The sequence below is a fragment of the Anser cygnoides genome, chromosome 2, assembly GCF_040182565.1.
Source record: "Anser cygnoides isolate HZ-2024a breed goose chromosome 2, Taihu_goose_T2T_genome, whole genome shotgun sequence".
NCBI lineage: Eukaryota > Metazoa > Chordata > Aves > Anseriformes > Anatidae > Anser > Anser cygnoides.
The window spans coordinates 96,397,458-96,412,534 of NC_089874.1; the positions used below are offsets into that span (position 1 = coordinate 96,397,458).

Sequence of the window (15,077 nt, forward strand, 5' to 3'; positions counted from 1 at the left end):
TTATATTCACTCAATTTATCTTTTGGGGAAAATAAATGATTCTTCGTTTCTTTTCTGAAATTATATTATATGAGGATTCCCATTATTTTGCTGAAAATTAAAATGATTAGTTAGCTGATCTTATGAGTCCAATCAAGGTGGATTTCTTATGTGACTATTAAATTAAAGATATGATTCACTGATATAAACAAAAAAGGGGAAAGATCATTAAAAAGCAGGAAATGGACTTTTTTCTCTTTATGTTTTTGTGTTTGTTTGTTTTAGCTAGAAGCAAAAACAAATAAATTAGAAATAAGCCCTATCTGATTATGATTCTTTTTTCTCCCTGGAAATGGTGAATTTAAAGAGTGTTAACTCTAATAAAGAGCTACTTCACACCCAACATAAATAGTTTATAAGAAACATGCCTGTATTCACATCACTCTCTCTACACATTTGCAAGTATGTATATAAATATGTACTTGCACACATGTGAGTATTTAAACCTTCAGTATAACGGAACAACCCAGAAGGAATTAATTTATGTAAAGCATATCTTTGTAACATATTTGTATTGCTTACTTATTTTATAGTCTAAGCTGTACAAGTGAAATTATAACTTTCATCATCTTCTGAATAATAAATTGTTATTTTTGGGAAAATGAATGAAAAACACCATATTGTTGCAGACTAGTCTGTTTTTATTTACAATTAGAGATATAAATTAGTAAAGAATTCTCGTTAAACAACCAAAGATTGTATAACCATCAATGTTTCAAATAAAAACCAGGCAAAATTTATTTACAAAAAGTTCAGATTCCATTGCAATACAACTTGCATAAATTACTAGAAGCTTTATATCGTTACAAAAATAAATATCAAATTTGTTTCCACTTTGTAAGGACTCAAGTTCTCCAATCACGTCTTTATTATCTCTACAGTATACATCTTTTACAAATAAATTTTACAATAAATCCTATCACACCTATCGAATATATACCGTGGCAATGAAGTGATCAATTCAAGATATCCTGAGAAAAACAGATCTGTTTTCAAAAATCACACATACATTGGGGAAACTATACTATACCAGAAAACTCACATTATGTCCAACAAAATTCTGGTTTAATAATTAGAGTCTGAAGATTTAATAGTGCTCTGTGGTCTTCTTTTATACAGTGGCACAAGATGTGATCCGGATTTAGAGATTTGTTATATATATTAGCTCGGGGAGAGATGATGGCTTGCTGACTTTTTTCAAAGCAATTGTGACACCTACCTGTGGACCAAGGAAAGAACCAGATCATCCTTCAGTTACACACTAACACCATTAAACTGAAGGAAAAAAAAAAAAAAAAAAGATAAAATTCTTTCTCATCTAATTTATCTTAGCCAAAGAATTAGTTGGAAAAATATCGACAAGGCGATTTTTGTTGTTGTTTAGTTAGCCCTAGATAATGGAGGTATTAAGACTGCCATTGATAGTCAGCCAAGGGGCAATTCATAGATAACACACCCTGCTTAAGATGCATGTCGATCTCTAATAATTCTCCCTTTTTATTTCAAATATATGGTCACAGCGGGAAACCCCACTTAAAATATGCAATTACGGCACTGCCACGTGAGCACAAGCACTTTGTTTTTAAACAACAATACATTCAAGAATATTTTTTAAAGCTCTCTTTCCGTAACATTCAAATAGTCCTTAAGGCTTTGCATCACACAAGCAAAGAGTATGGGAGGTGAGGGAACTGTCTAACCTGACTTTAAAATGAAGACCAACCAAGAAAGAAAAGCTGTAATGAGAGGCTTAAAAATAGCAGAAAAGAGTGTCTTACTTTGTAATCAGAGCCTTATGCAATGAAGCAAGAAATTAACGTTAAGCAAGTCTAGATCTGTGCACTCTTAGACCTGATGCCAAATGATCAGCGTAATAGAAAATGCTCTCACTTACTTACATTGCTGTGTGATTGCACTTCTATAGGTATGGTTGTACTCCTACTGTGCAGACTTCAGTGGGATCTGTCAAAATATAACCTTCAGTTAGTCACAGGACACAGCTAGCTAACTAGATTATACACTTTGTGTACGTCCCAACTCTCGCTCACACAGAATTCATAGCTAAGTCCTTTAAAAGACTGGGTGATATTCTATAATTGCCCTTATCTTGAGTTTTGTTTGTTAGTTTGTTTCTTTGTTTGTTTTTAATAAGATAACGATTATATTAGCATAAAACTTTCTAAAAAAAAAAAAAGCATTAAAAATGTCACGCTCCACATAACTTCATGTCCAAGGTTAGCAATTATCCGAACCCAAAGCTGCAAAAACCGTGAGAATACTGGCAACAAAGAGAGCAAAACCAGTTTGTCAGAAAAAAAAATAAATAAATTAAAGGTAATGACAACAGTGCTCTCTGGATACCTTTGGATTTAGTTTTCCTTCTAAAATGGCATTAAAAGCTGTGTCTGCAGTGTGCGGAGTGATCTAAAAGTCGTGTTTTAAATTTCCTCTCTGCGTTCCTAAAGGCAAGTATTGATAGGATGGTGACATGCAATTTTTAATCCCCAGATTACACTACTGCCCATCTTCAGTATGCGGCCAGTGGCAGCGATGACAGTGTGCTCAGTGTTTTGTTCAGATAAGGTTTCAATATTTACAATGTATAAGAGATTCACACTGGCCAAGGACAGGGGACGAGGTGGAAGGGGGAAGAAAGCGGTAAAAATAAGTCACCTACCTTTCTTTGAGTCATAACTAGAGGGCCTGTAATGCTGTTCTAGCTGGTTAGTGATCGTTTTCAAAGAGTCACTGCTCTGCTTGTGAACAGAGCTGGCATTTAGGACAGTCTGACTTAGTCCCTCGTTTGAAGCCACTGCTGCCGAGTTGTATCTCAGGATTCCCTGGCTCTGGAGAGCGTTAAAGTTCCCATAGTTTGTATAATTGCTATAAAAAGGTGAGGTGTAATAAATATGCCTCCCCAGGAGGGAGGAGGGCGAGTAGGCAGCGCTGTGCGGGGCGGAGGCGGGGGTGGCCGAGGACAACGCCGCTGGCTGGCAGCCTTGGCCCAGGTTCTGGCTCTTGAGGTCCGAGGTGGCGATTTCGGCCAGCGACCAGAGCTTAGGCTTGCTGGCCGGCGTCGGGGGCCCGGGGGAGGCGCGGCCGCCCAGCGCCGCCTTGCTGGCGCTGCGGGCGGCGTCGGCGTGCGGGTGGCCGAGCAGAGGGGCCTCCACGGCGGCCAGCGGCGAGGAGGTGGCGGGCTTGGCCGGCGGGTCGCGCTCCCCGCCGCCGCCGTCGTCCTCCTCGATGTCCTCCTCGTCGTCCTCGTCCTCCTCGTCGTCGTCGTCCTCCTCCTCCTCGACGTCCTCGTACTTGTCCTTGCACTCCGAGCCCGACTCGCAGAGGGGGTCGCCGGCTCGGCAGGGCAGCTTCTCGCCGTCCGACTCGGCAGAGCAGGAGTGGTCCGTCAGCGAGTCGACTTGCAAGCTGATCCCTGCGAGGGTCGGCGGGCACAGAAAGGCAGAGTCAGGGGGGGGGGCAGGAGGGAAGGAAGGAAGAGAGGCAGAGGCCGAGAAGCGAGCCGCCGCGGCGCCCCCCGCCGCCCCGCCGGCCCCCCGCGCCCCAACCGGACGCCCCCAGTCCTCCCCGGCCGCCGGCGGCGAGCGGAGCCCGCGGCAGCCCGGTTACAAGGGACGGGACGGGAGGGGACGGGACGGGACACTTCCCCCCCAACTAGCTGCCCGTTTTTTGGGGGACGCGTTGAGATGGGACGGCACGGGAGGGGGCCACCCCGCCGCCGCCGGGCGCCCGCCGTCACCCCGCGCCCACCTTCGTCCTCCGCGGAGGTTTCGTTGCTCTCGGGCATCTTCTCGGGACTCTCCTCTTTACTCCTCGCCCCATCGCCTTCGTCGTCGTCCTCGTCCTCGCTCTTGTTCCGCGGGGCCCAGGTCATCTTGTTTTCCTTCTTGAGCCGCCGGCGGGCGTTGGCGAACCAGGTGGAGACCTGGGTGAGGGTCATCTTGGTGATGATGGCCAGCATAATCTTCTCACCCTTGGTGGGGTAGGGGTTCTTGCGGTGCTCCTGCAGCCAGGCCTTCAGCGTGGCTGTGGCGTCGCGGGTGGCGTTTTTCCTGTACGCGGGGTCGTTGAGCTGGTAAGGGTAGGCAGGGCTGCCGTACGGGTGGTAGCTGATGGCTCCGGTCATCCCAGTCGTATGGGCGTCGTAAGGGGAGCCCTGGACAGAACAAAAAGGTGGGGTTGGCAATTTGTTACTGCTGATAGCCACTAGTAAGTTGTCAAGGCGAGATCGGCGGTTATATTTGTATTTCCCCGGGACGGTGTCTTGTATCCATATTCTATGAGGGGGAGAAACAGCACCCAAAGGCCATTAAGTTGTGACCCCCCTACCCCACCCCCCCTTCCTCCGCCCAACGCATAGGCACAGGCACACACTTAAAACCGGCGATGTTTTAATCTTTCTGACTAATTTCAGCTCCTTGTAATTGAATATTTCCCAATATCTTTTTTGAACCATGCAGACATTTTAAAGGCCCTACAGGTAGTGTCTTGATATCTACATTTCTCTCAAAGGTTCAAAAGATGTTTCCTTTTTTGCTATAGAAAATACAACAAAGCCGCCACTTAGCAATTCACTGCACTAATGCATTGCAAATCCAATTTGCAAATCAGAAGATATGCACCGTTTCGAATTGTTCAAATGCGATGTAATTAGCATTTTAATTCGCCCTTTAACGTTTAAATTGCGCTTATTTAAGTCTGCATGGTGCAAGAAAAGTTAGATATCGCTAAGGAACTCGCTAACTTTCCGCACGTCTCTGAACCCTGCAGATCGGCGACTCGCAGGCGCACCATCACCCAATATCCCGCACAGTTCACAACCTCGCTGCAACTTCCAGCCACTCGCCTACTGCTTCTCAACAGAAAAAACAAGCGAGCGAGTTCCTCAGATCTTTTACCCTACCCCGAATAAAGACTGCACGACAATTTATGCACCGCATTTTACGAACAGAAAGCAAGTAGTTTCCCTGTCACTTTGCAGGGAGAGCAAACTACCCTGCTGCCATCCCCTCCTAGGATCTCGACAGCGGCTCCAGTCTTAAATTCCGGGTACAGGTCTTTGTGTATGCGGACTAGATACGTGTCTGACTCCGCGTGTGTACGTTTATAAAACTATATAACCATCTAGACGTGCAGTTTATTTATATACTTTATGGTTTTATTTATATAGTTTATGCACACGCAATTGCAAATGCTCCTTTTAACTAATAAGAAGAAAGTGAAATCCGAAACTCGGCCACCACAACCATCTTGGGCTTAAGCGAAGCTCACAGATCGCAAACAGATGCTCCTTTTCATTCCCAAAATCCAGTTAAACCATTAGCACAAAACACACTGAAAGTAAATAAAACCACACGAGGATAAAGCCCGCAGCGCCTCTAAACACCGACTTAAAATGAGAGAGTGGAAAAAAGACAAAAAAGGGAGAAAAAAAAAAGAAAGGAAAGAAACCCTCCGCTATCCTACCACAGCGAAAAGAGGGAAAAAAAAAAAAAAAAGAAAAAAAAAAGAGAAAGCGGGGGGTGTGTGTGGTGGAAGGGGCCGGGGGGTTGGAATGAAAGCCTGCAGCCCAACTGACTGAGAAAGCCGTATTTCTTTAATCAGGGCTCCCGCACGGCTCCGGGAACCGCGGGGCGAGCCCGGGTCCCAGGCACGGCGGCACCGCTCTCGGCCGGGGCGCACAGCGAGGCAGCTCCCCCGGCCCCGGCCCCGGCCCCGCTCGGCCCCGGCCCGGCCCCGCTCCGCCCGACTCGACTCGGCACTGCTCGGCTCCGCACGGCTCCGCACGGCCCCGGCCGCGGTGCGGGGCTGGCAGCGCGGAGGCTGCGGCGCTGGTGCGGGGCCTCCGTCCGGCTGTGTCGGGGACTGATGGCGAGTGTGTGAGGAGAGAGGCTGAAGATGATGAGGATGAGAATGCGGATGCTAATGAAGAAGGAGAGGGGTTCTCTTCGGTAGTTACCATGTAGGAGGGGAATCCCGTGGCGGGGTCTGTGGAGTACTGGAGCGGGCTGGTGAAGCCTGTGGCCGCCGCCTGGGCGGTGAAAGCTGCCGATCCCGGGTAAGGGCTGAATGCCGATCCCGACGAAGACCTGGCCAGCTCCTCGCTCCTGGGGGCCGCCAGCGCCGACGCCCCGTACGCCGGGCAGGAGTACAGAGCCAGCGAGCCGGGGGGCTGGTAGAGGTAACCCTGAGGATAGGACATGGCTTGCACTGGCGTGCACAGGAGCAGGGAGGGGGCGAGGGTGACCGGCCCTGCTGCTGCCGCTGCTCCTGGCGCTGCTTTCGTGCTCTCTCTCTCCCTCTCTCCCTCTCTCCCGCCCTCTCTCTCTCTTTCTCTCTCTCTCCCTCTCTCTCTCTCTCTCTCCCTCTCCCCGGTTGGCTCTGTGCAGTTATGTAGAGAATCGGAATTGCTATATGCTCCCCCCCATGCACACCCGCTCAGAATAAAAACAAACAGGAGGGGAAAAAAAAAAAAAAAAAGAACACCCTCCCCCCCCCCAAAAAAAGGGGAAAATAAATCGAGCGGTCAGAAATCTAACCGGGAGGGGAAGGGCATCTGGGAGAGACGGAAGAGGAGAGGGTTAATAAATAGAGAGAGAGAGAGAGAGAGAGAGAAAGGGAGAGAAACAGAAGGGGAGAATGGGAGAAAGAGAGAGAGAAAAGCGAGCCCCCGAAATCAGAAAAGTGGCTGCTGTATATGGAGTTCTCCCAGCCAGCCAGCCAGCTCCCCCAGCGCCTGCGAGCCTGTATTTTGGGGGAAGTATAGAGTCTGAAGTGAAGAGTTGAGGGAAGGAACACTCGAGTTTCTGAGGGACATTGGAAAACAGAGCTGTCCGTCACCACCGCTCATCTGCATAGCGCGGCGGGCCCGCCCCCTCCCGCTCCGGCCCCGTCTCCGTCTCCTCCCGCGGCCGGGAGGCAGGCAGGCAGGCGAGAAAGCAGCGAAGGCAGGCTTTGTAATGCAAGCCAGCCTCCCCGGCTGCAAGCACACTGCTGAAGCCAGACGACGATACTGCTCATCAGCTCCTCTGCGGACTCGCGGAGCCATAAATACTCTCACACACTCTCGGTTACACTCCGTCGCCTGCTTTCTGGGTCCAGGCGGGGAACAAAAAATCATGCGTATGATAAATAAATGCATCCCCTCACACACACACTCTCTGGAGAGCTAGCAGCTCCCACTGGACGCACGCACACGTATCATATGTATGTGCATTTGCACGCATGTGGGTACGCTAAGCCAGGCTCGACGGAGCTGGGTAGGGTACAAGGGGAGAGCACTTTGTAAAAGTACTGCCCTATATGGCAGAAAAGAAGAGCAACTGCTCAAAGCAACAGATCCAGGATCGTGCTGTTCCTGGCAGCGAGAGCTCTATAGTTTTCTAAGTTGCCACGAACAGTCTAAAGCTGGTCATGTAGCGCGTTTGCACACGAAGGGGAAAAAAAAAATCCTCATCTTTCTTTCATTTCTATTCTTCCTGGTGTGGTGCGTGGAGAAGAGGCCTGGGTGACTCCTTCCGGGGGGCTAGCTGCTCCCTCCCCTCCTTTTGAAGTTCAGATAAATCTCTCGGAATACAATCGCGATGTAATTAATTTCCCAAATAATGTAATCTCTTCCTCTGCCCCCTCCCTCCATTCGGCCCTGGCCACCCACCAGCTTCTAGACGTTAACAGCCCTGCTCCTACGGGAGGACGAAGGCACCGAGCTTTCCTTCTCGGTACAGGTCTAAATACATAGAAATAGTTATCCATGTATATATATATATGTATCCTTTTAAGAGTCGCCCGCAGGGACCCTTCAGACCCCCGCGGGGAATCACAGCCACTCGAGCTCCGGCCTGGGGCTCCCGGGACGGGCTCTCCAGCAGCGCTCCCCGGTCCCCCCCGTGCCCCCCGGCTCCCTCTCTCCGCCCTAAGGGCACGGCGCTGGAGCCGGCCCGCGGCACCCCCCCGCCGCCCCGCCGGTGGGCTAGGCCGCTCCGCGCCCCCTGCCGCACCAGCGCCCCGAGCCGGCAGGTGGGAGCGGAGCCGCCGGGGCTGGAGCGCTGAGAGCCACCGCGCTGCCAGCCAGCCCCCCTCCCTCAACGTGCGCAGGCTTAGGAGCCCCTGCGCTGCTGGAAAAAAAAATAATAAGAATTGAGGTTTGCACAAAAATAATTAAAAAAAAGGTTCATCAAACTGCGTGGTTTATTTATATATATATTTTTTTCAGCATCTCTGAGTGAGCATTTGTCCCGGGTTTTAGCAAATAAAGTCGCTTTGCGTTTGCGGCCGACTTGGTAGAATACCTCGGGTAATTGCCGTTGGGTAGGATGGAGAACGCGCATCTCATCAGGTACGCCGAGGAACCGGCTCGAAACTGACAAGAAGGAAGGTGGCACTAGCTGGAGAGTTGCAGGCGAGCAGGACAGCCTATTGTTAACAATTAAATATGCAGCTAATAAAAAATACACGTCGAGAAGCCGTTTCTATACTCTGGCGGACGCAGCGGGGAAAATGCCATCTTAAAACTACGGTCAAGTATCAGGATGCGTGTACTGTCTGAAGCGATCTGGGCTTTCCATTTTCTTTTTTCTATCTGATTTGTTATTTTATTTATTTATTTTTTTAATGTGAAACCAGCATACCGGTATACCCCTGCCCCTGCACGCAGCAGCAGCAGAGATCTGGCCACCAGACATACTGGATTAATTCCCATCCAGATCTATCAGCTGGCCTGTAGAAGAAGCAGTCCTTGAAAAGGCAGGTGAGGGGGAGGAGGTTAACACCAACAGGTATTTCTTGTCATTAACTCCCGACTTCCTGATAAGAGAGTGATAAACCACTGGTAAACTCAGTGCAACAGATTACAGAAAAGACGTTTCCTTCCCTGCTTGATGATTAATGCGCATATATTAAATAAAAATAGAAACTCTAAAAACAAGAGCTTTATATAAAACACATTCATATTTCAGTAGTTCTATGGAATAATCGATATCATGCGATTACATCTGAATAGTCAATTCCTGTGTTCCGCAGACCGATTTCTAAGTATATGAGCTCTGCTTCTGAACAGAATAGCAGCTGGAGAGCTGAGAATGCAAAATTAATTATAACATTATAAAGTCATACATGAATCTCTCTAAGTCAACCTGCATGCCTTGCAAAATGTACTATACTCTCTGCATTTTTATTTGGGAAGCCAAGTCTGCTCTTTCCAGCAGGGGTGGTGTAAGTAAGCGTTTATCTACACGAATTGATTGATTTTAGTTCCTCCTCTTTAATAATTAGTGGAACAATACAGATTGGGAATACAATGGCCGTCGTGTTTACATTATAACAAGGGATTAATGCTATTAAGTGAGTGTTACAGTTATGACCTGGGAAGAGTACTTAAATAAATACCGTGATCCCAGAAGAATCGATATAATTCAGTTCAGAGTGTGTGTAGATACGCACAGACACACATGCACACACAGGAGATACAAATCTCCATACGTATCTACACGCATATACATATGTTATACACGCGAGGTATACGTGCCCATCCGTGCAAAATCTAGGTGTTGTTTTAGCTTCCATCTGCATGTCTTACGTCCATGAAAATATTTTTTCTGTGATTTCGGTGGAAGGAATGTTTAAATCAAGAACATTACCCCCTTCCCCCTAACACAAAGAGCAACAGATTATATTTCTCGTGTTTTAATTTGTGCAATCTAAAAATGTAGCTTTATGTACAGAAACGGGGTTAATTTCTCCATCAGAGATTAATGGGGTAAAATATTATCATTTCAAAAGACAAGTTCTTACGTTGATTTGATTTGCATAATTTTTGTATGGCTTCAGAAAGGCATGGATTTACCCACTGCAAGGAGACGCTATGCATTTTATTACGACAAGTACACCACTAATTTGACTCTGCACAGTGTGGAGAAAGAGAAGCTAGTGGGGATATACAACGTGGAGAACGAGAAGCCAGTGGGGACATTCAGTCTTAGGCAAAGTCTCTGCACTAAACAAACGAGAAAACCGTGTCAAAAGCGCTTTTAAATAGCGGTCAGCGTACTTGGTCGTATTTAACTTCTTCTCGGAGTTATCTCGGTTTGATTCGAGTACCTTTCGCAGGGAAGAGGTTTTTCATCTGCCTGGCTTCACAGCTGAAATCTAATTTTCCCATAGTACTACCCGTTACTAATAAAAAGCCGTCTAACTTGCGCTGTTAAACAGTAGAATAGTATTACATGCACTTTTTATTGGTAATAACTGTGGCAAATTAACATGCCTACAAAGAGACATTAAAACTTTACACACTGCGTTTTTTATTTGAGTAATCTATTCATTAGCTCAGCGTTTACCTTCCTAGATTTTAAGCGGTGCTCTCGCCTTGTCTTCTTTAATTCAGTTTGCTCCAGCTCATCAGAGAAGTTAGTCAAGAGCCCCCCCCCCCCCCACACACACACCCTGCCCCCCTCTTCAGCTATCGCTCACTGCCGTCCTGGGAGACAGGTTTTGCGGTTTGCCATTTATTAGCTACATCTCCTTGCACTAGTGATAGAGGCTGAAGTTTTCGGGCGGATGAAGTTGAAAGCCAACGTCTGTGGAGAAGAAGAGCGCCCGTGCCCCTGCTGCGGGAGTGCGGTCGCCTCGCTCTGCGCGGCGGCTGCATGCGCCCCTTCGTGCTCTGGACTTTGGGAAGATCGGGGGGCAATCTGCCCCGAATTTCTGCCCTGGAAAGTTACCCAGGTAAAGCAGAGCAGAGCAAAGCGAATCTCGCTGGCGTGAAGGAGAGATTTCCCTGCCTCAGGAGGGCTCCCTGTGGCCCAAGGAGGCACGCACGCCCATCTTCCGGACAATGCCGGTTACCCAATCGTCGTGACACTGGTCACAGCAACTTCTGGAGCAGAGCGAAGTGGAACTTCGTGGGATTTGGAGATGTAACACAATGCGCAGCAGAAACGGTTTCCTGTGACATAACCACACAATGGTCTGGGAATGCTTTCTCCTTTCTCTCATGAAATGGGGGGTCGCCACCATCTCCAAGAGACAACGACGTGAAATAATAGACTATTGTATTTAAAAATAACAAATGACACACGCATACTGTGCAAGCGGTGTTGTCCAGTTTTCTAGTAAAAGAAGCCTGGTTTGTGAGGCTCTTTCTGAGCGAAGCACTTTACAGGAGCGACCTGTGCAAACGAGAGGAGACAGGATGAGCAGGACGAGCCTTTCTGCCGCGTGTCTGCTCGCAGGGCTACAGCAAGGAGCAGGGAAAACAGAAAGGGAGAAATGAAAAGAAAGAACTTTTCTTTCCCCATCTTCAGGATGAAATCTTTAGTTCAAGCTGTATATGGGAGGGGGCGCTGTGGCAATGAATTCACCAGATCTCCCGAGCACTCGCAGCGTAATTGTTCATGTAAGCGTCTTCGCTAAGGTTTCTTTTCATATTTCAGTCATTACTTTTATTAACAATACCATCTAATTGTCGCTCCACGAGACCTGCACTAAAAGGTGGGCTGATCGAATGAGTTATGGCCACTACTCTAACCCTAGTCCTAGATTTCTTTTTTTTTTTTTCTTTTCAGTTCAGTAAGAGTACAATAGTGTATTTCATTTTGAAAACACAGTGAAAGAAGGGGCTGCCCAAGGAAGCGCTGAGAATTTAAATGACTCTCTATAACATGCAAATGCGCTCAAATAGACAAAAATTAACCGTACCGCTTATTTGTAGCTTTTGTTTTGTTTTGTTTTGTTTCCCCCACGGGATCTGTGGCTTCGAAATTTTGAACTAATAACGGGCCACGTCTCTAGGAGAATTTAGCTCTCCCATTTTGGGACGTTACTGGGGGTGTATGTTGGGAAAAAAAAAAAGGAAAAAAAAAAAAAGACAACTAAAGCAGATCTCTAAAAAGCAGATCTGGGGCTTAGAAAATTTGCTTCCCATATGTCACACTATTATTAAGAGTCTTAGTCATTTTCTGCTTAGGGAAATATAAGCAAATACATATCCATAAGGATAAGATAAAAGCCTTCCAAAGCTTTCCTGGAGCCTGCTATTTTCACCTGAAAGGCAGGCAGTGTTTCTCAGGGCTAGAACAAGTGTACGATCCACAGGTGGGATTGTTCCTCCTTCTTAGGCAGGAAAAAAAAATAAAAAAATTAAATCAGCGTATCTGAGTTGATAGGAGGATTGAACTCAACCAGCAAGAAATCTGAGTGGGGCAGGCAGGGGCATGGAGGTCCCGTCACTCACTCTGAGGGGCTCAGAGGGGCCCACACCCCATTTGCTGCCAGGAGAAAACATACTCCCCATTCCTCAGCTCCTCTGGAGCCAGGCAGCCAATATGCCACGTCTCTGCCGGCAGGTTTCGTGCTTGGCCAATGTGTCTTGGAAAGTCTGCTGCAGAGTTAGTGGGAGGCTAAATCCCTTCAGCGCCTGGTATGTTTTCAAAGTGGATGATGGACAGAGTAAAGGCAAAATGGGATGATTTAACTGAAGGGGCCAGGGTTGCTTTAATTTTAAGGGCTCACACTAAAAACGGATTCTTCTGTCATGGTGATAGCCAACAAGTAGGTCTGGGCACTTAGGTGCCTAAGGAATACTGGTAGGCTGGTGGCTGGGTGTGCATCAACCTGAGGATATGTATATAAATGGAGTTCTCCTACTGCTTTTTCCCCATGGTTATGCTGGCAACGTGGAAGCATGTTGTCAGGTTAAAATTGCTTTAGACAGTTTTGAAGTAACTCTGCCAGATCCCTTCCCCTTCTCGTAATTGCCATCATCTGTTTGATCACCGTTTTTAACACTAGAGAGCACCTGCTCACCTGCTTTGTGCTTTTCTCTCATTCATTCACATGTTCATTCACTTATATGCGTGTATATGTGTATATCCTTCACTTACAGACCCAGAAACACATTTCCAGATCAAGAACAACCCCTCAGCTCCCACCCCCAGTCCAGAAAGTTCTGCTCTCTCCAATAAACAACCTGCTGGAAAAATGAGACTTCTTGTATCCATTTAACACCAGACAGTTCCTTTCCTCAGAACAATCACCTATCTCCATCATATCTTCAAAATTGCCAGGATACCCAAAAAGTAGACAGAAAAATACAGAAAAACTGTAGGCATACTTAGGAAAAGCATTAAATATTCATGTGTGTAGTGATACTATGAGTTATAACAAAGTCCATTTAAATCGATGCAGCATAGTTCACAAACATTCAGGTAGCTTTATAGTAATTTTGTACTTCTCTTCCACTAATGGGCAAACTGAAGGGTGTTTGAAGCTTTTAGCTTGATATTTTCTTTTAAATTGAAATTTCCTCTAAATCAGTGTTGCACTTCTATTGATCCTTACATTTAGCTAAGGAATAGCAATACTATTATTGTTTAACTTCAAGTTTTACTGCAAGTTAGAATTTCTGAGAGAAGAATTATTATTAGAATTAATTCTAATTATTCTATTATTTATCTATAATTATTCTATTAGAATTAATTCTAATTATTATTAGAATTAATACTAACACAAGCTTCTGAGAATTTCTAGAATTTCTTTTTTTTAATTTTTTTTTTTTTGTGGAGGAGGGATTTTTCATACCACTAGTCCTTCATATATAAATGGTAAAAAAATACATTATTTTGGATACAAACGAACAAACCACCACCACCACCAACAACAACAAAACACATAATACCATTTCTACCTTATTAAAAAAATACGATCTAATTTTACTCATATGGTCTCACGGATTTTCCCCACTTTGTAACAATGCTAGAATAGAATGTCTACTGAACCAAGTTAAAAATCTTCCTTCACATCACATAAAGGAAGTGCAGGCAGACCATCTGGCCTTTACCTTCTCGTCCTCTAACTGTACAGGTTTTAAGACACTTTCATCTGAGAAAGGTTGGTGGTCAACCTGCCTGTGAGAATTCTAATCACGTGCACATTTCTTCTTCTACAAATGACTCATTTCAGCCAGTAGAAGCACAGAACAAAAACTAGCTGAAATGTTGTGCTTTTCCTTCTGATATAAATGTAGTTTTAGGAATGAGTGAACTGTTGACTTTGTCGTGTGTTGTCTATGCTCAGCATTACAGTGGGATTCTGTCATAGCTAAAATACTGTAATACCGTGTATAGGCAGACTCTTCACTCCATGGAAGTTTTAGAGAGCTTGTATCATTTTGGTAGTATGACATCTGGAAAAAAAAAAAAAAAAGAAAAAAAGGTTTGAAGAGGCCCTCGGAAAGATCTACTTTAAATTAATACTAACACAAGCTTATCAACAGTTTTTCTCACATTTTCAGGAAGGCATTTTACATTTGAAGTATAGGTTCTAGTAGTTTAAAAGAACAAATCTCTTCAATCTTATCAGGAGACAATGAATTCTGCTTTATGCAACTCAGCCTTTAAACACACGACCTTTTAGTGAATCTCTAAAAGGAAAGTAGAGAAATTATTCTTTTTTTTTTTTTTTTTCATTTCTTGGAAGTTCCCCAATTGCTAATTAGTGAAGTCCTAGAAGATTATAACTCCTCTGCACTTTTGAACACGGAGTTTTGAAACTACAGTTGAGAATTATGTGATATCATCTCAAACACCAGAAGTACACAATGTTTTAATTTTGTTTCTCATGCAAATACACCACCCTATTTTTTTCATCCGGGACCTTTTTGGCAAAGACCTTGTACATGAAAGATAGGAAGCAATAGGAGCTGGAAGAAAAAACTGATAAACCAACAGCCTCAACTATGACATTTTTTCTCAAATAATTCTGTCCTGGAATCACCAAAATTTCTATAGTTTTCCGATCTTTACAAATTTTTAAGGCTGTTGGAATATAAAGACAGAAATATACCAAAAGTTCCTTCCTTCACAGAATCACAGAATCACAGAATTGTAGGGGTTGGAAGGGACCTCCAGAGATCATCGAGTCCAACCCCACTGCCAAAGCAGGTTCCCTAGAGCAGGTTGCCCAGGTAGGAGTCCAGATGGGCATTGAATATCTCCAGAGAAGGAGACTCCACAACCTCCCTGGGCAGC

General features: G+C 45.6%; 1 protein-coding gene across 4 annotated transcripts; it reads right to left on the reverse strand.

Annotated features, from left to right (window-relative positions):
• Positions 1 to 659: 659 nt before the first annotated feature.
• On the reverse strand, positions 660 to 6,826 carry IRX2 (iroquois homeobox 2). 4 transcript variants are annotated; one of them, XM_048079592.2, is made up of 5 exons: positions 6,014 to 6,826; positions 3,805 to 4,210; positions 2,717 to 3,469; positions 1,938 to 2,001; positions 660 to 1,258 (listed from the first exon to the last, which is right to left on the reverse strand). In XM_048079592.2, exons 1-4 carry the CDS (start codon positions 6,254 to 6,256, stop codon positions 1,958 to 1,960), a joined length of 1,446 nt encoding a protein of 481 aa, XP_047935549.1. In that variant the 5' UTR covers positions 6,257 to 6,826; the 3' UTR covers positions 660 to 1,258; positions 1,938 to 1,957. The 4 variants fall into 4 exon arrangements, with proteins under 4 accessions (XP_047935549.1, XP_066848772.1, XP_047935548.1 ...); XM_066992671.1 differs by having other exon boundaries at positions 660 to 1,314; XM_048079591.2 differs by having other exon boundaries at positions 1,934 to 2,001.
• Between the last annotated feature and the right edge of the window lie 8,251 nt (positions 6,827 to 15,077).

What these genes read in the sequence shown, in the direction of transcription:
- IRX2 (XM_048079592.2), bottom strand. Translation starts at nt 6,256, where the DNA reads ATGTCCTATCCTCAGGGTTACCTCTACCAGCCCCCCGGCTCGCTGGCT. An exon ending in CGGGATTCCCCTCCTACATG is followed by an intron (nt 4,211 to 6,013) that starts GTAACTACCGAA and finishes TGTTCTGTCCAG; the next exon opens with GGCTCCCCTTACGACGCCCA. An exon ending in AACCTCCGCGGAGGACGAAG is followed by an intron (nt 3,470 to 3,804) that starts GTGGGCGCGGGG and finishes CGACCCTCGCAG; the next exon opens with GGATCAGCTTGCAAGTCGAC.